This window comes from Schistocerca gregaria, chromosome 6 (genome assembly GCF_023897955.1).
Source record: "Schistocerca gregaria isolate iqSchGreg1 chromosome 6, iqSchGreg1.2, whole genome shotgun sequence".
Taxonomy (NCBI): Eukaryota; Metazoa; Arthropoda; class Insecta; order Orthoptera; family Acrididae; genus Schistocerca; species Schistocerca gregaria.
In genome coordinates, this window is record NC_064925.1 from 272,724,253 (window position 1) to 272,750,100 (window position 25,848).

Consider the following 25,848-nt stretch of genomic DNA (forward strand, 5'->3'; position numbering starts at 1 on the left):
GGCTGGAGTGGCCGAGTGGTTCTAGGCGCTACAGTCTGGAACCTTGTGACTGCTACAGTCGCAGGTTCCAATCCTGCCTCAGGCATGGTTATTTGTGATGCCCTTAGGTTGGTTAGGTTTAATTAGTTCTAAGTTCTAGAGGACTGATGACCTCAGCAGTTAAGTCCCATAGTGCTCAGAGCCATTAGAACCATTTGAACATTTGTGATGCACTGATAACATGTATTAACTTTATTTTACAGTTCATATGTTTTATCATTTCATTTATTATTTCATACTTTTTGAAAAGTTATTTATGAAAAACAAATAAGGTGGCTGTAACTAAAAACAGTGACTGACATTTTACACTTATACGTATGGTGGTAATTGTGTGAACTAACTGGTGGCATCAGTTGTTGGTGGACACTTTGCAACTGAACATAGTTTAAAAGTGCAAAACATCTTGTTCGAAATACCTAAGTTAATAACTCTTTTATTAAAACCATGTTACATACTAAGCACAGTTGAAGGAATTGGAACAGACAAGACTGGTGTTATAAGTTATTGTACCCGCAGTAGTATGTAAAAAGGACCAGAAATCTTTCTGCTTTAAAATTTCCCTCTCTTATAAGTTTCACATAAAAAATGTTATAATTTACAAAGTTTAGTGTTAAAACTAATAAACTTTCAACTACAATAATGTGGAAAATGATTGATTCAATTTAAACCTTATACAACTGTACATTTAATAAGACATGCATTTTACCTTATTGCAATTGGTTTTTGATTGGTCTGGCACTGAATTTGGCCACACAGTGACCAAGTAATGAATACACAGTAAATATTATTTATGACTGATTGCTGTACCCTTGTTGTTGTTGTTGTGGTCTTCAGTCCTGAGACTGGTTTGATGCAGCTCTCCATGCTACTCTATGTTGTGCAAGCTTCTTCATCTCCCAGTACCTACTGCAACCCACATCCTTCTGAATCTGCTTAGTGTATTCATTTCTTGGTCTCCCTCTACAATTTTTACCCTCCACACTGCCCTCCAATACTAAATTGGTGATCCCTTGATGCCTCAGAACATGTCCTACCAACCGATCCCTTCTTCTGGTCAAGTTGTGCCACAAACTTCTCTTCTCCCCAATCCTATTCAATACTTCCTCATTAGTTATGTGATCTACCCATCTAATCTTCAGCATTCTTCTGTAGCACCACATTTCAAAAGCTTCTATTCTCTTCTTGTCCAAACTATTAATGTCCATGTTTCACTTCCATACATGGCTACACTCCATACAAATACTTTCAGAAATAACTTCCAGACACTTAAATCTAATGTTAAAAAACTTCTCTTCTTCAGAAACGCTTTCCTTGCCATTGCCAGTCTACATTGTGCCCAGTGACTATATTTATTTCAAGTAGTAAAGGGGAGCTGTACCCTCTACTACTTGAAATAAATATAGTCACTGGGCACAACTGCTTCTCCATGAAATCAAAGCTGATAAGATGAGATTGCTTCCATGCATTATAATAATAATTCCCACCTTTGGAAACATTAGTAAATTCAGATATTTTGGAGTCTTTGTTACCCTCACAAGTTTTCCTCTCTACAGTACAAATTTAGCTATTCCTAAATGTGTGTGGTTCCATAGCTATAACAATAATGAAAATTCTTAAATGGAACAATGAATAAAATAATGAAAAGATGACCACTGACCCATAGGTGACAGGCATTTGATGCATAGACATACATAACAGAATGCACCACTCACCACTTTTTGGGGGCTAGCGTGCGCGCGCCCACCCACCCACCCACACACACACACACACACACACACACACACACACACACACACAGGCACAGGCATCTGTATGGACCATGCTGCAGTGACATTAATTATTGAATACTGAGAGCAGTCGCCTGAGCTGATGGCTGTGGGGAGAGTGTAGGGAAGGATGCACAAGACAAGGAGGTGATAGCTAGACAATTCAAGTCAAGAGTAGGAAATACAGATGACTCAGCAGCTGTGCAACACAACAGAAGGAGTTCTGAGGGTGTAGAGCATATAAAAGATATGAGGAAGGGGAAAAAGAGAGGAGGGTAAAGACAGAGAGGGTGAGAGATGGATAGATAGATGGAAAGGAGAGAGAGGGAAGGAAGAAAAAGAGAGAGAGAGAGAGCGAGAATGCCTGAATTTTGGGGGGGAGGAGGAGGGTAGTGGTTGGCGAAGGCAGTACACAATCCGAATGGGGAAAGAGTGATGTGGTCAATGACAGAAGAGAAAAGATAAACTGAGGTAGTGGGAAAATGGTCAGTGAAGGTATAACCAGAAGGATTCGAGAGTACAGGAATTACTGGAGAGACAATTCCCATCTGTGTAGTTAAGAGAAACTTGTGCTGGATGGGAGTATCCAAATGGCACACATAGTGAAGCCACTGTTTAAGTCATTTGTGTTGTGGTGCACAGCATGATTGCCAACTAGATGATCAACTTTGGGGGTTTCAACAGTTTGATGCTGCCCATTCATGTGAGTAGACAGTTGGTTAGCCATCATGGCAACATAAAATACTGCACAGTAACTGCAACATAGCTCTTACATAACATTTCAGGTTTCACACATAGCTCTTTCTTTTATAGGTTAGGGAATGTTAGTGACTGGACTTTTGTAGGAGGTGGTAGATGAGGGTATGGGATGCATCTTGCACCTGCTTCCTCTAGAAGGGAATGACCCATTGAGAGTAGGATAGGGAGCAGGTTTGGAACAGGAATGGACAAGGATATTCTGTACGTTGGGTCTGTTTATGGATGTGCTTGTTAAGCTGTTGTCTGTCAGTAAAGGCTTTGGCAATGTTATCAGTATATTTTGGAAACACCTGCTTTCCATTGCGTATAGGGCATCCACAGGCAGTGATGCTGTAAGGAAGAGGCTTTTTGATATGCAATGTGTGACAGCTATCAAAGTGGAGATACTGTTGGTGGTTGATGTGCTTGATGTGAACAGACATATTTATGGCGCCTTTTCAGAGATGATCAGCATCTATGAAGGTGGCTCATTGAGTTGAAAAAGACCTAATGAAACAAATTTGGGAGTAAGTGTTAGGCTATGGAGGAAAGAGCAAAGGTTGTCCTTTCCTCACTTGTTCTCTGCAGTGGAAACATTTATTCACCACATAGCCCACTGACAATGGTCAACAAAAACTCCACATAGAACCTTGTTTAAAACAGTTCAAATCTCCCTCTAATTGTGATCCTCCTACCCTTCCACCCAGTCATCTCCTGCTAATCTTTCAAGAATTCTTCATCTCTAACTTAGCCTTATCTTCCTTTCCAAAATCCCTCCCTCCAATGGAACACCCCAATGACTGTAATCTGAAAACCAGTCCACATCTTATCATCCTTCCTGCAGACAAATGCTACACCATTGTCATTGTGAATCACAGTAGGGTCTCCACCAACTTTCTAACACACCAGCGTACAAACCTTATGACTGTGATACCATCCCAGAAATCCAATATGACCTCTAAAAGTTCCCCATGGCCTTAGATCTACACCAAAACCTGATCTACTAAATCCATCTCCCTCCTCTCATACTCTCAACTACACTACTCCCCAAACTCCAAAAATCGAACAATGCACGTCTCCCTTTTCGTCATCCCATTGTGGCTGGTAACAACATTCCCATAGTACAAAATTCTGCCTCTGTTGACCAACATCTCAAATCATTGTCCATAACCTTCCATCCTATGTCCAAGACACTGCTCACTTCCATCATTGGCTTTCCACAGTTCCTGTCCCATTACCAACAGACTCCTTCAGAGGCACAGTGGATGCGATGTCCTTGTGTACCTTGCAGCCATGGAGCACTACCTTTTCCAATGTCCCCCCATATGAGATCCAGCAGTTCCTTCCTAACTCTCCTGGCTAGCAACATCCTGACCCACAATTATTTCACTTTTAAAGGCCAAATATATAAAACAAATACTTGGTGCTGCCACAGGTATTCACATGGCACCATCCTACACCTATATACTTATGGGTCTCCTGGAGAAGCCCTTCCAATCCAGCCAAAAACTCTTTGTCTAGCTCAGATTCATTTATGACATTTCATGATGTTTCCTCCATAACCTCAAGTAATTACTCCCAAATCAGCTTAGCCTGGTTCTTCTCACCTCAATGGGTCACCTTCCTAGATGTCGATCTCCATGTCTGGGATAGCTCCTTAAATATGTCTGTTCATATCAAGCCCACCAACCACCAACAGCATTTTCAGATTGACAGCTGTCACCTCTTCCACACTGAAAAGTTTCTTCCTTACAGTCTCACCACTTGCAGATGCCACATCTGGAGTGGAAAGCAGGTGTTGTCAAAATATGCTAATAACCTTAACAGGGCCTTTATTAACGGACAATATCCTATCGAGCTCGTCCATAAGCAAATCTCCCATGCCATCTCCTCCTCAACACCAGTAAACCTGCTAACCAGCAACTGATCAGCACTCCTCTGATCACCCGGTATCACCCTGGCCTTGAAAAGCTCAATCACATACTTTCTTAGGGCTTATAATACTTCTTGTCATGCCCCAAGAGGAGGTACATTTTACCCACAATCCTACCTTCACAACCCAAGGTAGTGTTCTGCTGATCTCTCCTCCTACAGGTTATCCTTGTCAATCTCCATCCAAACCTGCTGCCAGTTCTGCACCCAATGGGCCATTCCGTTGAGGAAGACTCAGGTGGAAGACTTGTCCCATACGTCACCCACCACCTCCTACCAAAGTGCAGTCACAAATGTTTCTTACCTTACAACAGGCAGAGGTATGCATCAAAGCAGCCATGTTATATATTAGCTACACTGCAATTACTGTGTAGTATTCTATGTGGGCATGATGCGTAACCAACTGTCTACTCACATGAGTTATCACTGCTAAACTGTAGCAAATTGCAAACTTGATTATTTAATTGCCCAACATGGTGCTCTCCTCAACACAAATGACTTAAACAGCTGCTTCACTATGCATGCTATTTAGACACTCCCTTCTCGAAAAAGTTCCTCTGAACTACACGTGAGGGATTTATCTCTCCAGCATATTCTGTATTTTCATAGTCCCCCTTGCCTAAACCTCTGATAACCTGTTTTCTACTGCTGTACTATATATTTTCTATTCAGTCAATGTCCACACCACTCCTTCCCCATCCAGGTTGTGTACTGCCTTCCCACACCACTCTTCCTCCCCAGTCCCCTAGTGGTCATTCTGACTCTGACTCTCTCTCTCTCTCTCTCTCTCTCTCTCTCTTTCTCACTCACTCACTCACTCCCCCTGTGTGCTGACTGAGACTTGAACTTGGTATCTTTGCCTTTTGCGGGCAAGTGCTCTACTGACTGATCTACCCAAGCATGACTCACAACCTGTCCTCACAGTTCTAATTCTGCCAGTACCTAGTCTCCTAGCTTCCAAACTTCACAGAAGCTCTCCTCTGCAGGAAGTTTGGAATGTAGGAGACAAAGTACTGGCAGAATTAGAGCTGTGAAGATGGGTTGTGAGTCGTGCTTGGGTAGCTCAGTGGGTAGAGCACTTGCTAGCAAAAGGCTAATGTCCCGGGTTCAAGTCTTGGTCTAGCACACAGTTTTAATCTGCCAGGAAGTTTCATACAAGTGCACACTTTTCTGCAGAGTGAAAATTTCATTCTGGAAACACCCCATGGTTGTGGCTAAGCCATGTCTCTACAATATCCTTTCTTCCAGGAGTGCTAGTTCTGCAAGGTTCACAGGAAGGCTTATGCAAAGTGTGAAAGGTAGGAGGCGAGGTGCTGGCAAAATTAGAGCTGCAAGGATGGGTTGTAAGCCGTACTTGGGTATCTCAGTCAGTAGAGCATTTGCCCACAAAAGGCAAAGGTCGTGCATTCGAGTCTCAGTCTGGCACACAGTTTTAATGTGCCAGTAAGTTTCATATCAGAGCACACTCCACTGCATAGTGAAAATTTCATTGTGGATTCAGTCTCCTATTTTGTATGGGCCTCATAGATTTGTGAAATACTTTAATGATGGATGCATAAGTGGTTGTAAGCAGTGTCCTTTGTAGACTGACTACATTTTCCTAATATCCTGCCAAAGGATTATTGCTAGCCACCTGCCTCAGCTAATATTGCACCTATGAGATTACTCCATCTCATACCCCAACAAACTGTTACACCTGGGTCTTTGTAAGAGCTGACTAATTCCAGTTGTGATTCAACTGTCCACCCCCGTTAGCTGAGTGGTCAGCACTGTGCAGTGCCATGCTAAGGGGCCTGGGTTCGATTCTTGGTTGGGGTACGAGATTTTCTCTGCTCAAGGACTGAGTGTTGTGTTGTCCTCATCATCATTTTACCCCCATCTCCAACACACAAGTCACCCAATGTGGCTTTGAATGCAATAAGTACTTGCCCTCGGCAGCTGAACTTCCCTAAATGGGGAACTCCTGGCCCACAATGCCAAATGCTCATTTCCATTTTTTGTGACTCAACTATACTGTAGTCATTGGATACTACTTTCCTATATATTATGAACTGCACACTTTACATTTCTGAATATTCAGAAAATGTTTGGTATCTTATCAAGATCTGACTGTGTATTTGTTTACTGTGGCAAACAGACATCCATCTACTCCTTACTGTGCGATTATTGGCAGATGCAATTCCATCTTATTGTCTTGATGGTTTGTTATCCAATGACATCAAGTTTGCCTGGCAATTTGCTCTCTCGATGCAGCCACGGACCCCAGTGATGCCATCTTGAAACCAGCTGCTTCCTGATGCCAACCCTGCTGCTCCACCAGAGTCTACCACTATCAGACTGCACCATTGCTACCTCTTCTTTTACATGCAGCCTGTCATCTTTGTCTGGTTCTACACTGCCTAGAGATCTTCTGCTACCTGTTCCTGATTTGTGCACTTTCTTATTCTATGCACATACTTTTTGTTCCTTTCAGTGCCTTTTAATGCCTTCTAAGTGCTTCTGCACAAGAATGTTTTATCTTACTGCTTCCACATCACAAATTTCCCTCCCTGGTGCTTTTGCACCTCACTTTTCCCTCCAAGTGGTTCCAAACATCATTTACTCCAAGTGCTCATACACCACACTTTTCCCTCCCATGTGCTTCTGCACTGCTCTTTTCCCTCTGATGTGGTGCAGCATGTCACGATTTTATACTGTATGCCTGGGCATGGCAAGTCATCCCTCATGATTTCAAATCCTTTTCATATGTTTTCTTCCATTTCCTATTTCACATTGCTATGCCCTCTGTGTCAAGTTGTCACTTATGTGATATGGTTTCCCTACAGACTGGCTTTTGGCAGCTCACACATTTGCCACTATCAGTATTACAAGCCATCCTAGAGGTGCATTCCTGTCTGCTGAGTCGCAGCTGCCACACATCCTGACCACTGCTGCCACAAGTGCAGGGGCCTGTCTGCCATAAAGTACCTGGCTCATCACATGCCATGAGTATGGTGGGTGCTAGTTGCCACCTGTGGACTTCACCCAGGACTCCAATTTCTTGCCCCAATGATGGGAGGGGGGACGGGGAGGGGCAGGGGAGAACAGGGTAGAGGAGGAATGCTATGACATCATAGACATCTGGCACTGACAGCACCATGCACAACTTATTCATTGTATGGGTTGCAGTGAGCTCAGCCCCTACAGTGCAGATGACATGGAACTTTGTAGCTCTGGAATTCCACAGCCAGAGCAGCAGAGGATGTCAACAGCATTCCAGCCACGTCATGAGGTGGTGTACATTGTGATGGTAGAATTCATTAGCAAACTGCACCTCTTCAAGCATCCACCTTGATATGTGCCTAAAACAGGCTCACACATATCAGTTTACAAGGTGGCTATTTAGCACATTTTGCACAAGGGCACCAGAGAGCAGTTCCATTGCAGCCAGCAACCTTAGGAGCTCCACTACACCGTGGAAAGGACGGGACCATCAACTTTTTTGAACAACATGCCATCTCCACAGTTAGGACTCTTAAGTGATCAGCGACAGTTTCATTGAGACTTTGTACAATTATACTGTTGTTCTTCTAACCTATGAGATAGTGTAAGACTGGAGATTTCTATCCTTACAGTTGACTCTCAATACTTCTTCAGCAAAGTACCCCTTTAGCATTATTAAGTGTTTATTCTTCTTGACTGGAGCTTGGATTTGGACTTTGGCTTTAAACCTGACATCAGTAATTTATCTTTCCTTTTAAACCTAGAGTTATTAGGACTTCAAGACTGCTCATAAGAGGTATGACTACAGAAATTTAATTCATTGTTTTTAATGTAAAGCTCTTAATACTTAAACATTATTTCATTGAAGTGCGTGTATCTCTTTCATGTACCGTGGAACTTATTTATTTACTTTGTGATTCTGGAAGTCTAATTGGCTCCATTAATTATAAACTATCATTTATTTTGTTTCACTTCATGAAGGGGGATTAGCATCCATTTTGTTTCACTTACTGAAGAATCATCCTTTGTTTTGTTTCACTGTGAAGAATATTTTTGTGCAAATTGTGTTCAATAAACTTTTGTTTGTTCCCTACACCTTTGCTGTTTATACTTGTGCCTGCCAGTGACAGACCCATCACAGAATACAATATGTCCCAGCCAAGATTTTTCCCTACTTCTGTTCAGTTCAAATAATCTTCTTTCCTTTCCTTCATTACTTCTCCATTCTAAGTCTGTCAGTCCACTTCACATTAAACGTTCTTCTTCATACTCACATTTCAAAACTTTCTAATTATCATTCTTCTTTCTTTTTGACAATCCACTAGGCACTGCCATACAACAATACACACCAGACATAATAGTAGTAAGCAATCATTAATCTGAAGATTGTTTTGAACACTGCAGTGCTCTGCTAGGCATGCTCCTATTGGACATGGTATGCCATTGCCTTCCTCAGTCCTCTAAGAGCTGACTTACCCAGACAGTTATAGGGAACCAAAAGTTTAACATAGATTCTGAACCTCAGTGTGATTTAGCATTTTTCACATCAACAAAAATTGCAAGAGGTGAAAGAAGTGATTAGCAACTGATAAAAATCCCAGGACTGACCAGAGTTCAAACCAGAGAACTTTGAATTTGTAGTCTGGCACTTTGTCGTACAGCCATTAAGACACACACTCCAGACAAAACATTTAGCAGATCTTTTCCTCAGCTCCATTTGAATTCTTGCAGATGTTGGTTTAACTACTTCCTCTTTTCAAATGCTCACTTTCCCATAGATATCCTCCTCGTTGTTTCTTCTGCAAGCTTCCATTCCGTGTCATTAAACTTCCCAGGCACAAAAATTGTTTTACTTATTCTATCATCTTTCCACAAAAGAATATGTTAACTGGAGCTTCCTTTTTGCTTATTCTCATTACGTTTGTCTTTCCTATATCGATCTTCAGTTCATACTCCTTGTCTCTTCTTGAAACACTCTTAAACATCTGTTGTAGCTCCTCTTCCAATTCCACCAGCACTGCTTGATCTATAGCCTTTAGTCTTTATCCTCCAATTACAATGCCTCTTGTGTTCTCTATGACCTTATCTATCAGTTGTTCTTCATATATGTTGAATACATTTGGTGACAGTGAGCATCCTCGAGACACATCCTTTCCAATGTTCACCTCTTCCATCTCCTCATTTCCTGCTCTAACCATCACTTTTAGCTTTGTGTACATCTCCTTTATCAACTTGTAACTTTCCAGCCAAAATCAACATCTTTTACAAGTTTCAGCAGTATACTCTAGATTACTAAATCAAATGCCTTCTCCCAGTCAATAAAACACCTCTTTATTTATTTCTAACATTCTTTATGCAATCGTCCTCAGAGAATCTGTGCCATCTCTTGTTCTTTGGCACTTTCTGAACTCAAACTGGCCTATCCCCATATTTTTTCTCAGTTTTAGTTCTCAGTTCTCCTTAGTATGATTCTCATTACAGCCTTTGTAACATGACTGATAAAACAAATTAAGTAATAGCCTTTACACTCTTTTGCACTGCACCTTTTAGGTAAAGGTAGTAGAATGTTCTTAAGTAGATCTTGAGGCCAAATTCCTATGTCATAAATCCTGCTTACAACCTCAGTCAAGCTGGCTACTGAATTTGGACCTAAGACTTTCAATGCCATAGCCCAATGCTTCTTTTTGCTTGAGCTTCTGAATTGGCTTCTTCAATTCCCATTTCAATATCTTAGGACATCAGTCTTCTTCATTGCATTCCCCTTCGTCTTCCAAAAATGGTCTAGTGTTATCAGCCTGTGCACCAACTGTTACGCATAACCCATCCAAACTTTCTTGTCCTCTTTGAAGCATACTGTCTTCTTCTTATGTTTATTTAACATTTCTTGTTTGCATATTTTCCTTACTTTTTTTCTTGTTAAAGATTTCACCATTTGTGCATGCTAATTTTCCTTTCTTTTCCAATTCTTCTATATCCTCACATTGTTTACTCATTCAATCTTCTCTAGCCTGTTCAGTAGTTCCTTAGTACATTGTTCAGTTTTCTGTACTGTCTACTGCCTTCTTCTGAATAGTTGTTTTCCATTACCTGTGTTCATCTATTTCATTTGACATACTTCTTGTTATCCACTCTTTCATATTTTGTATTATTTTTGCTTTTCCAAATTCTATCTCTAATACTTCCAACAACTGAATTTTTGATGGTATTCCATTCTTCAGTGATTTCTCCCATTTTCCTCGCATGCTTAAATTTGTCAAGTTAAACAATCAGGATTCTGCCAGTTATTCATATCTTTCTTGCTCAATATTTCAACTGTGTGACTCACTGGTTCCTTCACATGTTGTCTGATACTGATTCCAGTGTGAGACAAGTGCAGAATTTATGCATATGTTGCACCAGGCACTTTGTCTGGAGTCTGCATCACATCGCATTCCATCAGTCACTCTGTTCGTGGTACGCGTCAACCAATGATGTGACTGTAGTGCTTTCTTCAAGCTGTGGCTGTTCCAACTGCTCTGAATGTATTTTGTGGTTATTATCCATTGTCAGTCTTGCTGTATGAAGTTCTGAATAACATCCAAGTCGTGCTAGAAATTTTATCTTTAAACTGTTGTCATTTAAGCCCTCCTGTGATCTAGGATGTTCTGTTACCATGGCATGCCATATCATGCATTCTGTCTGAGGTCCTTGCCCACCAGGAGTGGTTGCAGCATTATTTTCTGGCCACTGGTGTTCAAATTTCCACTCAACACATGGTAGAACATCCTCAGGTATTGGGTGTCTTGTCTCAGGTGCCATTTCACATGCGTCCTTTGTTACATGTATTGATCTGTTTTGCCTAACTCCATCTTCATACTTGTGGTGTCCCCTGGGGTCTTGATGTTGCCTCCATTGCATCTTCAGAAGATCGAGTGCCAAGTGCCAGGCAGAGCTCAGCTGGAAACTGGTGTCACAGTTAATGAGATTCTCCATTACCTTAATCTCAACAGATGCTTTGATGATATTGTCCCAGTATCTCAATGTTTGTGTTAGAATCTTGGCAATATTATAGCTCATAGAATGACTAAGTTCTAAGCAATGCTTGGCAATCACTGACATGGTTAGCTGTTTCAGTCTGGTGGCCTTTGGCGTTCATCCAACTGATGTATTCCATACTTCATTTGCATGGTATGTTGTAAACATGCAGTTTCTGTACACCCAGGTCATACTTCACACTACCTAACACAGTCGTATCTTGGTGGGTGGATGGAACATGCTCTTGATGTTACATTTAAGGAGAATTCTGCTACCAAAATCAGCAGAATCCTCTTTATACATACCATGAAGAGCACATTTCACCCACCCACCATGATTAAGGCTCTGATAGGAGTGTGAAGGATGACCTGGGTCTACAGAAACTGGGCATTTACCACATACCATGTGAATGTAGTATGGAGTACATAAGCTAGACGACCAGGACCATTGATATCTGGTGCAAAGAACACCATAAGCACACCAGACTGAGACAGGCAACCAAGTCAGTGATTGCTGAGCACCATTTAGTCATTCTATGAACTTTAATGATACCAAGATTCTAACATTGAGTTACTGGGAGATTCTCATTAAAGAATGTTTTGAGATTAAGATCACAGATAATCTCATTAACCATGACACCTGTTTCCATGTGAGTTCTGCCTGGAAACTGGCACACAATCTTCTGAAGACACAAAAGAGGCAAAATCAAGATCCCAGGGGACACAAGTATGAAGACGGAATTAGAGAAAACAGCACAGTACATGTAACAAAGGACGCACATGAAATGGTATCTCAGACAACACAGCCAATACCTGAGGACATTCTACCAAGTCTCAAGCAGTAATTTGAACACCAGTAGCCTGAAAATAACACTGCAGCTGCTCCCGATGAGCACAGGCATTGGTCAAAATGCATGACATTCCTTGCCACAGAAACAGAACGTTCTAGATCACAGCAGATAAATGACAACAATCGTAAGATAAAATTTCTAGCATGACTTGGATGTCATTCAGAACTTCACACAGCAAGTATAACAATGGATAATAACCACAAAGTATGTGCACATTGTTAGAAACAGCTGTGGCTAGCAGAAAACACTACAGTTGCTGCTATTGGTAGGCACATACCCTGGATAGAGCACCTAATGTGCCGCGGACCACAGACAAAGTGCCTAGAACAGCATACGTATAAATGTCGGACTCATTCCACACTGTAATCAGTATCAGACAGCACCTGAAGAAGACTGCGAGTTACACAGTTGAAATATTGTGCAAGAAAGATGTGAATAACCAGCACAAACCTGATTGTTTAACAAGACAATGCATTGCTGGGAAACCCTGAAGAATTACATTCTTAAAATTATTTTCAATAAAATTGTTAATATTAATATGCAATATGAAAAAGTCCTCCCTTCCAAGATATCTGGAATCCATTCTTAAATTCTGTTTGATACCCGATAAGTTAATTAATTTTGGTACTGTGTCAAGTCAAATGCTTGTCAGAAGTAAAAAAAATACTATATCTAACTGTTTTATTGTTCCACAGCTTTTGGCATATCATGCTAGTAAAGCTCAAGTTGGGTTTCACATAACTGATTTTTTTGGAATCCAACCTGACTGACATGTATGAGGTAATTATGTTTCAGATATCTCACTACTTTTTACCAAGCTAGTGTCAAGACACTCACACATGACACCAGAACTGAACTTGAGGATAGCAAAGCAAATGCATAAATTCTGAACTCCATTTTCAGATGTTGCTTTACAAAGGAATAAAAAAGTACTGACCTAGTTTAATTCTCAAACTGCTGAAAAGATGAGTAAAATAGGTATCAGTCTTAGCAGTGTTGATAAGCAGCTGAAGTCAATAATACTGAACAAGGCCCCTATTAATTTGTTCCAAATCATAGAGAGTTTTTGCAAATTTGATCCACAAATATGCAACAAATTGAACTAAACAGAGTGGCTAACTGACCAGTTCCAGAAACAGCTACTTGAACATATTATGAAATGCCCCGATAATTTTTCCTGCCTTGTGTAGTCCATTTTTGTTGCACTCTATGTAACAGCCCCTCTAATTTTTGTTTGCTTCACATTATCAATACTAACATAGCTGTAACTGTATACCCAACTAATAAAAGCAATCAACACATGCAAGTGTACAAGTTAGTGTTGTCTAACCTGGCTTGGTTTTTATTTGGTTCCTGAGGGCTTCTTCCATCTCATTCAGTGTAACAGAGGCTCCCAGTCGAAGACCTTCTACTTCTTCGCTAATGGCTGTGAGCTCACTGATTTGTATAGGTTGAATAAGAACAGGATAAGAGCAGTTTTTAAACTTCACTTCAACACCTGTGAACCGAAAAGAAGAAAAGAGGCAATAATAATCACATTCTTGGATTTTACATGTCACTAACAGCTTACCATGAGCAGTCTAGTCTATATGAAAGAGGTAAGTATTGACCACTGCATCCACCATTGCACTCATACTGTAAGAGCTTTGTTATTTAGAGATGTAACAGTAAGCCATTACTCACCAATTTCTGTATTTCCAACAATAATCCTTGCTGTTGGGAATTTAGCTTTCAGCTCCAATAGAGTCTGAAGAGCAGTTGGCCGATACCATGTTGTTCTTTCCCCCCTGAACACAATATTCTGCTTCTGCAGTTCTGTATTTACCTGCAATGGCAAGTCATAACTATTTTAGGACCAAACTGAATCTCATTTTGATATTTGTAAATAATTTAGGAATAAAGGAGACCACTCACTGAATAGCAGAAGCATTGAGTCATAGAAAGGCCCACACAAAAGAGAAAGAAAACTTGCCAGCTTTTGGAGTAAATCGTTACTTGAGTACAGATAGACAGAAACACACACAAACTCAGACAAGCCTGAGACTCTTCCAAGTGATCTCCTTTACTCCTAAATTATCTACATTCTATAATAACTTTCCAATTACATTTTGATATTTTGTATATTAAATGGAATTACAAAATTGAAAACTGCCTCTGAACAAGGCAGTGATAAAGACAGATGTCTGTGTTGATGCGAAAAATGCTACCCGCACCGTGTGTGCAAGACCCTTATCAGCAACCACAAGTTCCATATCCGCATCCACAGAAATTTGAAGGTATTCATGAAAAAAATCTCATCAGTCTTGTCAGTAAACTTGTTTTACCTTGCAAAGTTGTGTATGGGAATGGGTTTCTCGAGATGGCAAAGTTCCTCATTGATGGTAGAGCCATATACGGTGCAGTGAGTATCATAGATTAATATTTCTCCAGAGCACTCACTGCAGCAGCTTGGAGATGATCTGGTGTGGTTGCTATGAATATAATGTTGGCAATCATGTAAGGCATGGTGGACAGATCACAAGGCTCCACTGCACTGGCCCATTTGTGTATAGTAAGCAACAATGTTCCCCAATGTGCCTGCCCATTTGATTGTTTACAACAACAATTCTCCATGATCTGGAACAGTCTGTTCTAGAATAATGTTACTGTTATGCATGTTACAAATTGAAGTAGGCACTTAATAGTTCATCATTATTTAGTTACATAATATTTCAGAAATCTGTTTCTGAAGTTAAATGTTCTTGTTGCAAATAGTAAACATACTAAAAATGTCTTAAGAGAAGCATTTTTAAATGGTCCAAGAAAGCTTATTAGATTTTTCCAACTTCTTTTGTCAACAAAGTCAATTAAATTGCCTTTATTTGTCTCAGGTCAAATTGCTAGAACTTTGAACCACTGCTATTTACCTGGCTCAAAAAAGTCTTAGTTTTCCATCCCATTGTCTGTTTACATATCCTTTCAATGATTTGTGCAGGCTGTTCTTAAGGCCAGATATTTTTTAAAAAGTTGTGACAGCTCAACAAGAATTTATTAACTACTGTACATCACTTTTCTTGTCATCAATATCTCCTCAAGTCATATGCTCTAGCACAATATTGAGGATGTGCACTTTATCAGTTCATGTTTCATATTCATTCCCTAGTGGCTCACCTTCATATAACATTCCTCAACTCTCTAGAAACAGCTGCAGGCAGACAATCAGCACTTTCCTTTCAATTTCTCAGGATCTGGTAGTTGGATGAAAAAGCAATTCCTTGCCATTCACTTGCACCATGCTTTCCCTCAAAACAATAAGAAACTGTGCCATCTTGAGAAATCCATTTTCACACACAACTTTGAAAGGCAAAATATCTTTGCTGGCAAGACTGATGAGTTTTTAATTGAAGCTACTTTCAAATTTGGTGGAAGTTCTAGAACTTTCATGTTTCTCTTAAAGTACTATCACTAAAGTTTACTCCAATGCTTTTATTATGTGGTCACTCAGTCATTAAAGAGCATTAAATGAAAACAGCAGAATCTCGGCAACTCACACCTCTCAGATAGCAAGTGGTCATGCTTCACAGACTGCATGAAAGATAAGGTCCTGGCAATGCATATTCACTAGGTGCTGGTCCCTTGGGTACAACTTAAGTGGACATAGCCAGATGGTATGGATGAAACAAATTTCTGCTTTACATGGGCCCAAAGACTTCAAGATTTTAGTTAACATTACAACAGATGTGTGATGCACAGTCACGCAATCTTATTCACTGACCACAGGTGACATAATTTGATGAAGTCTTATAATAAAGTTGATACTGTCCTTTAATTTTTAACTACAAAGGAATTATTGTTGCAGATATTTGCAAATAACCTATGAATACCTGCGATAGCACATGCTTTTATACACAAGGTAACAATTACTGCAGTTGTCTGCACCTGCTTTGACCTCAAGCTATAGACATATTTCATTAATGCTCGAGAGGCTCAGCATTGTTTGTCTTAATGAATGTTTTGGTGTAACTCAGTTTGGAGTTTTTAATTAATGAGGAATAAATAAGTGGGGAGCTACAATGATACCCAGGCTGAGCTCGCTTCTCAGCTTTATGACACGTATATAAAAGCATGACCAGCAAGAATTTGTGTTTGCAAGAATAATTTACACAATTTTTTAAATGTTCAACATTATAAACTAAACAAATTTCCAGATATGTCTCTAAATTAAATTCATTTAAAACTTAACAAACTAATCACCTTCAGTTCTGGAGGAAAAATGGGTTCCTGTGATGGATCATATGGCACGAACTCACTTTTAGAGAACAGTACCTCCTCATCTTCTGTACTGCAACCATTAACTCCATTTTCCATACCCTTGAACTTACAACATTTATCTCCCATGCTGCAAGTTCCATTTGAGACACCATTTGTCAGTCCATTGCTTATTCCATTGATATGTCCCTGCTCCCAGCTTTCAGTGAATGAGCGGAAACCCTCAATAATTGGACGATATCCAGTGCAGCGGCAAAGATTTCCTTTAAAGAAAAAAATGTTCTGATTGAACAATCACCTTTCAGTAAATCTTCAGCCTCCAATTAACTTCTTTCATACTATCAACAGTGTGTACAATTGATTTAGCAGTGCAAGTTTACGAGTCCACAGCTCGTGGTCTAGTGGCTAAAGTTGCTGCCTCTGGATCACAGTGTCCCAGGTTCAATTCCTGGCCAAGTCAAGAATTTTCTCAGCCTGGGGACTGGATGTTTGTGTTGTCCTCATCATTTCATCATCATTCATGAAAGTGGCAAGACTGGACAGTGAAAAGCTTGGGACTATGATGAGCACTGCTAACCATGCAGTTGAGAGCCCCACAAACCATCCTCAAGTTTAGGAAGCATTCTTACATTAGTAAAGGGTTAAATTAGTCATATATATTAAAATAATTTAATATTTCATCTGTATGCTACTAATTAAGGTATGTAAATGCGAGTTACTATATTTCCTTTGCACTGTAATAGCCCAACTGAGCCAAGTATCATGAGATATTATTTTCAAAAGCACAAACAAAAAATCTGAGTAGTATTGGGTACTTTGATCTTGTGTTCCTGTTCTCAGTTTCTTTTTTTTACAATCTTAAAATGTATATCACAGAAATACTGCACCTTCCGTCACATACATTTCTTAATAAATTGTTAGTTCTCTCTGATTTCTTTGCCAAAGATGTTTATAGTCAACCACGAATTAAATACATCATCATAGCCACAAAAAAAATTCTCAGTTATGAAATGTGATTAAAAAGTAATTTTTTAATTTCATGGGCTTCATATGTTTGCATTTTCAGGTGTTTCAAATATTAATTTTATTGTTGACAGTCAAAAATGTTATATGTGTTTGCAAGTGCTCTTTAATTTTGCTTTTGAAAAAGATTGATCAAAGAATTTGCATAAAAAATGGAAGAAAGTGTGCAACACTACATTGAACGTTGACTGTGGCCTCTGGAGAATGCACTATGAGTAAGACAAGAGTTAGCAACTGGTATACACGTTTCACCCATCTCAAACAGTGTTGAGAAAATGTTGAAATTGGTGACTGCTCTGGATGCCATAGCACATCAATTACTGATGACATTGTGGAAGAAATAAAGAAAATGGAACTGGAAAATCACCTAATCACCATCAGAGAGGTTGCTGGTGATTTCAGCATATCGTTGTCTCTTGCTAAGCAACTTTTTGAATATTTTGGGTGTGAATTGCGTGGTGGCAAAGTTTGTTCTAAGATTGTTGAATTTCAACATAAACATCACATAGGCATCACTCAGGGACTCCTGAATGTTATCAACAACAATCCAGGATTGCTAAAGAAGGTTATAGCAGGTCACAAAATATGAGTATAGGGCTATGATGTTGAAACCAAGGTCCAATTGGTCCAATGAAAACTGCCTGTAGAGGCAAGACAGAAAAAAATTTGACAAGTTTAATTACATGTGAAGGTTCTTCTTACTGTTTTCTTTGATTACAATGGGATATTTTATCATGAATTCCTGCCTTATGGTCTTACAGTTAACAGGGGATACTACCTCCAAGTTACTTGTCATTTGTGTGAAGCAATATGAAGAAACTGATGAGAATCATGGTAGAACAACTTGTGGAAATTGTGTCACCATAACGCTCTTGCTCACAGCTTAATGTTTGTTCATGATTTTTTTGGAAAAAACAAATCCTTAATGTTCCCTAAACTGCCATATTCACTGGACATGCCCCCTGCAAGCACTTTTTATTCCTGAAGCTAAAGAGAACAGTGAAAGGATGTCATTTTTCCACCATTGATGAGATAAAAATAGAATCAGCCAAGGACATAAAATTCGTAACGAAAAGTGAGTACCAGAAGTGCCTCCAAGATTGGAAAAACCAGTGGTACAAGTTTATTATATCTGAGGGGGATTACTTTGAAGGGGACAAAGTTGATGGTGATGAATAAATAAATATTAATTAAGAAAAACAAAAATTCTCGTTGTTTTTTTAACACGCTCGCATTTCTCTGTGAGTTTAAAGATACATAAATAATACAGCTGTGTATGTATACTGTAAGACCTTCGGTACACACACCATCAGATTATTTGACTTGTCGCTCTAACAAAGTAGGCAAGTGTCAGCAATATGTCTCGTGGTCTTATCGTGGCATGTTTATCTTCTGCCGTTAGGTCAGACGATAGAAATGCCACTTGCACGCTTGGAGTAGCAGATTGACGGCGACCAACTTTAAACAGAACTTGATTAATTTTCACACACATTTATTAAAATAATAAAAAGCATAGACATTATGTAACCTGGTTCTGAATGCTGTTTACAATTGACAATCTAAAGTTCCTTTGGTCTTGGTATGTTAATCTTATTTTCTCATATCTCTGATACTTGACAAAGTGTCTATACATTTATCTTCATGGCTATGTACAGGAATATGGTAATCTTATTAGGTGCAGACTGAAACTTGACTATAGACTGGTACAGACTGGTACAGACTAATGCAGACTAATGGAGACTGACTAAACGGAGGTCTGTACACTCGTTATAATACCTCGCACGTTCATGTATCACTGCGCGAGTGTGATCCGCGAGGAGAAAAGGTACTATGTTAGCAGCAATCTCATTGGCTGCGTTACATATTAATACGCGGATCGGTGGAAGCAGAATTTGGTCCGTCTCTAAGACAGCACCATCTCGTAGTGTGGAGATGGACGAGCACTGTGCCTGCGCTGCTGTGCTTAGCGGGGCGCGCTCTAGTGGGAAAGTTGTGTACGCGCTGACTATGCGGAACTATGTACACAACAACAACAATAGAAGCAGTCTGTAATAGAGTGTGACCTATGAGAATGAATACATGTTTGTCAAATGTTTTTGCCAAAAATACTCTGTTGCATCCTTCTTCACAGAAGAAGCTCAGACAGATGGTATTGTCACTTGTTGGAAACAACTGCAGAAAACAGGCTCTTCAGGTAAATTGCCTATATAAAAAGATGCCCCTCCCCCATTGCATCTCTGGTGAGTAAAATGCTATTAGTGTGGTTACAAAGGATAACATATAGACTAAGTCTTGACATTATGTACCTATTCAAACAATGTATAAATGTAACAATGCCCTTCACTCACTGTTCTCTTTCAGGTAATATATTGATCACTGTATTCTGCTGATTTTTACAATCGCGTGTATACTGCAATGTTTCTCCCTGATGGATTACTGTTGTGTGGCATACAGAAATTCATTCAGAAGTGTTTATTTCAGAACACACTAAAAAGTGAAGTTACATTCTAGAATCAAGCCTCAGGTTGGGCCTACACTAATTCCCACTATATCCTTCCTCTCACAGGTACTCACTCAGAAGAATGTGTGAGTTTCTGTGTAATTTGTACAAACAAAGGAAAAATATTGGCAGATTGAAACTTTCAGTGAGACAGTAATGCATCCTCAGGTATCTCATTTACTTGAACACTACCTACTGAACAGGAAGATCTTGACCTACTTTTGGTTAAGTTCACCAGTTTCATTTGCCAATGATTCATTTCAATGTACACTCAACACACAATGACAGTATTATTGCTTAGAGAGAATATTTAAAAGAGTCTGAAAGCAAGTTGCACCAGGGTTTGTAATGTGGCCCTGAGTATGCTCTTATCATCAAGCAGTAATGTTTTTTGGATCTCTGTGACATCAATAGTAGGCCAGTAACATTAGCTCCAAAACGAGGGTTGCTTTCCAGATATTAGTGGAATTCTGGAAACTGTTTAATCTTCCAAGTAGGCCTCTGATATGACTGATCTGAGTTTGCCCCAATTTCTGAGTGGAGCTTCACACGTGATTTAAAAAAAACACAAAAACTCTGGATTTTTTCTCTTTTTCCTTCGAAATTCTCCAAAACTAAGCACCTGTTCATAAGGGTCAAGGTTATCAGAAACACTGAATATTAAATTCTGCATGAATTGAGTACCAAACCTTTGCTATTTGATTAAATTTCCCTATAGGAAAGCTACATCATAAAATGGTAATGTTTCACACTGCTTGAAAAACACTCGTTTCATCATTTGGCAGTTTGTTACAAAATTTTGTAAGAGAAAAGATGTAAAGTATCTAATTGTGTTTTTAAAATGTCAAAGAAACTGACAAGAAACCAAGGTGATAAGTGAAAAATGCCATTATTTTAATTCTGTGCAAATCATATGGTTAACGACCACCATCAGCTTTCTACTTTCCATTCAGTGAAGTTTTCAATACCCACTTTTTTATTTTATTATTGCTATGAATCTCCAGCCAATGCATTATTGAGATAATGGTTCTGAAACAAGGAAAAGCAAAATGCTATTACATAAAGGACAGAAAAAAAAATTTACAAGAGTATTAGTGAAAAATATGAAAAGTTTATTATTGTTGTATTAGGAATAAAGAAACTTAATTCAGTTAACAATAAATCGAGTTAAATGTTGTTATATAAAAGTGAGTCAGAGTTATACAATGAAAGACATGATTTAATTTGAAATGAAACCTGCTCAACAAAAATATGAATTTCTCATAACTAAGGAATGGTTTACAGTTCGAAGGTCAGAAAAATTTTGGGCTGGAATTTGGTCTGACATGTCAACTGAACAAACTTTAATATGTAAAATGAAGAGTAGTGTTGATTTAACACATAGTAGAGGATTAGCAGATAGCACTCTGGCCAGATGGATTGCTCCGGCACCTACAGCAGTTGACATCATTGACCAATTTCAGCATTTAGTGGTGCTTCATTTGTAACTACTGAGCAACATGCAAGAATACAAAGAAATGAAGAGTGAAGCAGATGCCAAAAATACTGGTTTTCTTTGTCACATGGTGCTTTTCTTGTTCATGAGCATGTAATGTCTACATCTACATCTATACTCTGCAAACCACCATGAGGTGCATGGCAGATGGTACACCCCATTGCACCAGTTATTAGGGTTTCTTCCTGTTACATTCACATATCAAGTGTGGAAAGAATGATTGTTTGAATGCCTCTATGCATGCAGTAATTATTCTAATCTTATCCTTACTATCCCTATGTGAGCAATACGTAGGAAGTTTTAGTATATTCCTGGAGTCATTATTTAAAGCCAGCTCTTGAAACTTTGTTAATAGACTTTCCCAGGATAGTTTACATCTATCTTTAAGAGTCTTCCAGTTCAGTTCCTTCAGTATTTCTGTGACACTCTTCCACTGATTAAACAAACCTATGATTATTTGTTCTGCCCTTCTCTACATACATTCAGTTTTGCCTGTAAGTCCTATCTGGTATGTATGCAATCTCCTTTGAAGGTTAATTGCACTTCCCTTGTGTTCCACCAATAAACCAAAATCTACCACCTGATTTATCCATGATGGTACCAATGTGATCATTCCATTTCACATCATACAAAGTGGTGCACCCAGGTATTTGTAGGAACTGACCGACTCCAACAGTCACTCATGGATATTATAGTCATAGGATATTACATTTTTTTCATTTCATAAGTGCAAAATTTTACATTTCTGAATGTTTAGGGCAAGTTGCCAACCTCTGCACCATGTTGAAATCTTATCAAGAATTGACTGAATATTTATGCAGCTACTTTCACAGTACTTCATTATAGATATCTGCAAAATCTGCAAAAAGTCTGATTTTATTATTAATATTGTCTGAAAGGTCATTAATATACAACATGAACAGCAAGGGTCCCAACACATTTCCCTGTGGCATGAGCATGTCCATTAGCATTGGAGTTGTAGGTGATGAAAAGATCAGTTGCCACAAAGCTGATGAGGTCAGTAATTTAAGCATTTCATAGAGTATTTGTGGCAACTCTGACAGCATCAAACTTTAGACAATAAATTGAATCCCACCTCTAAAGTGTATGATATCTAAAATGACAGTGCATGACAAGGTCAGTCCTATCAGTGCTGAAACAATTTTTCAGGCCATAGCGTTCTACAAAACTTAAAGAGTTTCAGCATGTTTTTGAATACCAGCTGGCGCCATATTCTCTATCTATGTTTGACAGTGTTGGTCTGTGGAAAACATAAAAATCTGTGTTTTACAAGTTGTTTAATGCCTTAAGTGACCCAACTGACTTTGAAAAAGCAGAGTTCACTGGAGGATTTCTATTGCATGGAGTGTCATGGGACGCAAAATAACTATTTTCTCACATAATTACAAACTGTGTAGATTACATTAAGTGTTGATATGGCAGAAAGGTCACAATTGTGTTTGAAGTATACCCTGATGTTACAACTAACAGGAGCACAAATTAGCCGAGCAGCTGTGCAGAGTCACCAAAGGAACTGCACCAACTATAACATTCAATGAAACAACTTCAGTATCTCTGGCAAAAAATTTGTTTCTGTCAAATAAATAAAATAAATAACACATCTGTTCTTTACTGACTGCACAACTTGAGGGTGAGAACTTCAGTAATAAGTGAGCTGCTGAGGATGCTGATATGCTAATTGTGGCTACTGCTCTTGATGTTGCTTAGCACTCTGACTGTATTTTTGTCACTGGGGAGGGCAAAAACCTTTATGTGATTCTGACTGCTTCAGTTCCATTGTCCCCCAATATCTTTTTGCTGAATTAGGCAAAAACAGACAATGTGACATAGTCTACAGCCCCTAAATTTTAAGGTGTCTCAAGTACTGACAGACAACATTCTGTTCTTACATGCCTTCAATGGCTGTGACACAACTTATTCATTTTGTAGCAAAGGAAAATTGAAATTCCCCAAGGCACAGGAGACAAAAAACAACCTACAGAAAGCAGCAGAGATATTCAGCAACTCAGATGCTATTACTGATGAGATTGATGAGGTTGGAGAGAAGTTCATGGCAGCCCAGAACTGTGAAGGTGAAAGAAAGCAATTAATTGGGTTTCACTATCAATTCTTTGACAAATATGCATCAATGACTTCATTCAGTCTCACCTCTTTGCCTCCTACAGAAGCGGCTTCTTGAAAAAATTGCCTGAGGACATATTTGCAGGTGCAAACTTGGAAAAATGACCTACTGGATCCACTGCAATGGGGCTGGCAGGCTTCATAATTTTTGTTTTACTGTATTTCATAACACAGTTTTATATAATCATGTGTAACTCAATTTATTATCAATCAAATTTAGTTTCTTTATTACTAATATAACAATAACAAACCTGTTGTATTTCATTGCTCTAATGCCTGTGCACAAATTTTTTTGCTCTTTGGATATTATTGTTTGCTAATTTCATAGTTTTCAGAACTGTTATCTTAATAATGCTTTGATTAGGGATTACATACCAGTAACAGAAATAAAAAATTGAAAACTGAAAACTCCACTGAATGGAAAGTAGAAAGCAGATGTTGGTCATTAACCATATGATTTACATATAGTTGAAATAATTGTAATATTTACTTACCATCTAGGTTTCTTGTCAATTTCTTTGATTCTCTGAAGGCACAGTTTGATGTTATACAACTTTTCTTCAATAAAGTTTTGGTCAAATTGGCCAGTTCTCAGATGCTACATGCAGTGAAACAAGTGTAACAAAAAGTGTAACAAATTAATGTTTGACATAACTTTTCTGCAAAAAAATGTTTGCAAATAGGCAAATAGCAAAGTTTTTGTACTCAGTTGAGCAGAATTGAATGCCCTACATTTCTGGTAACCCTTTATTATTATTATTTCTTTCCTTTCTCAGACGTTATGTCTCATTAAAAATGGAAAGTGGCGCGGAGGAAGGGTCATGAGTCATGCTTGGGTAGCTCTGTTGGTAGAGCACTTGCCCGAGGAAGGCAAAGGTCCTGAGTCGTAGTATCGGTCTGGCACACAGTTTTAATCTGCCAGGAAGTTTCAGACACTAATCTTGTTTCCCTTCCTTTTTTCCTGGAAAACTGAAGATGCAATTAGGTCCTTTTTTTCCATGCATCATTGTGAATAATTGTCACCAGGTTTAGAAAAGGAAGGAGCTCATTTCAAAAGTGTTTTATCATGGTTTTAGGAGTACATGGGTGTAAATGCTGCAGATACAACAAATGTGATTGATCAGAAACAAATTCTGAATTTTCATAATACAAACTACCTCAAACATAAACTAGCCCAGGAATACTGGAGCAGTGTTGATAATGTAAAAGGCTCAAAAAATAAATGGGATGAATTCCAAGAAACAATTTTGAGACATTGTAATCATTGTTGCCCAGTTAAAGACATTAAAAGGACTGTAATACACAGAAAAAATCCGAAGCTGAAACTACCCTGTAATCTGATAAAACTCTAGCAGAATGTTCATGATCTCTTCATAGTTTATAGTCTGGCTGAGTGGCACCTCATGCACCAGGACTCATTACTCCATAAAATTACATCCCACTACTCCAACAACTGATGAAATTATGATTGTACCACACTGAACAATGTGATGCAGTCTTTCTTGTGATTTAACTGTTGTGCAATAGCACAGTGCCATTGACTTTTGTATCTGAACAGTCTGTACACCAACATATTACTCATCAAGCATTCAAGATAGATGTATCTACAACTAAAATTAAGAAAATACACTGTAATTGTTAATCTCTGGGTGTAAATTTTTCAATATACACTACAGGCCATTAAAATTGCTACACCAAGAAGAGATGCAGATGATAAACGGGAAATCATTGGACAAATATATTATGCTAGAACTGACATGTGATTACATTTTCATGCAATTTGGGTGTATAGATCCTGAGAAATCAGTACCCAGAGCAACCACCTCTGGCCGTAGTAACGGCCTTGATACACCTGGGCATTGAGTCAAAAAGAGCTTGGATGGCATGTACAGGTGCAGCTGCCCATGCAGCTTCAACACGACACCACAGTTCATCAAGAGTAGTGACTGGCGTATTGTAACGAGCCAGTTGCTCGGCCACCATTGACCAGACATTTTCAGTTGGTGAGAGATCTGGAGAATGTGCTGGCCAGGGCAGCAGTCGAACATTTTCTGTATCCAGAAAGGCCTGTACAGGACCTGCAACATGTGGTCGTGCATTATCCTGCTGAAATGTAGGT

The 25,848-nt window shown here is 39.0% G+C and overlaps 1 protein-coding gene across 1 annotated transcript in view; it reads right to left on the minus strand.

Moving 5' to 3' along the window:
- The window catches only part of LOC126278953 (xanthine dehydrogenase), a 224,379-nt gene that overhangs the window by 68,044 nt on the left and 130,487 nt on the right, over positions 1 to 25,848 (minus strand). The window contains exons 5-7 of the mRNA XM_049979232.1: positions 16,555 to 16,832; positions 14,005 to 14,146; positions 13,652 to 13,819 (exon numbers count right to left, since the gene is read on the minus strand). Coding sequence (XP_049835189.1) covers positions 13,652 to 13,819; positions 14,005 to 14,146; positions 16,555 to 16,832 — 588 coding nt within the window. The remainder of the gene's footprint in view (positions 1 to 13,651; positions 13,820 to 14,004; positions 14,147 to 16,554; positions 16,833 to 25,848) is intronic.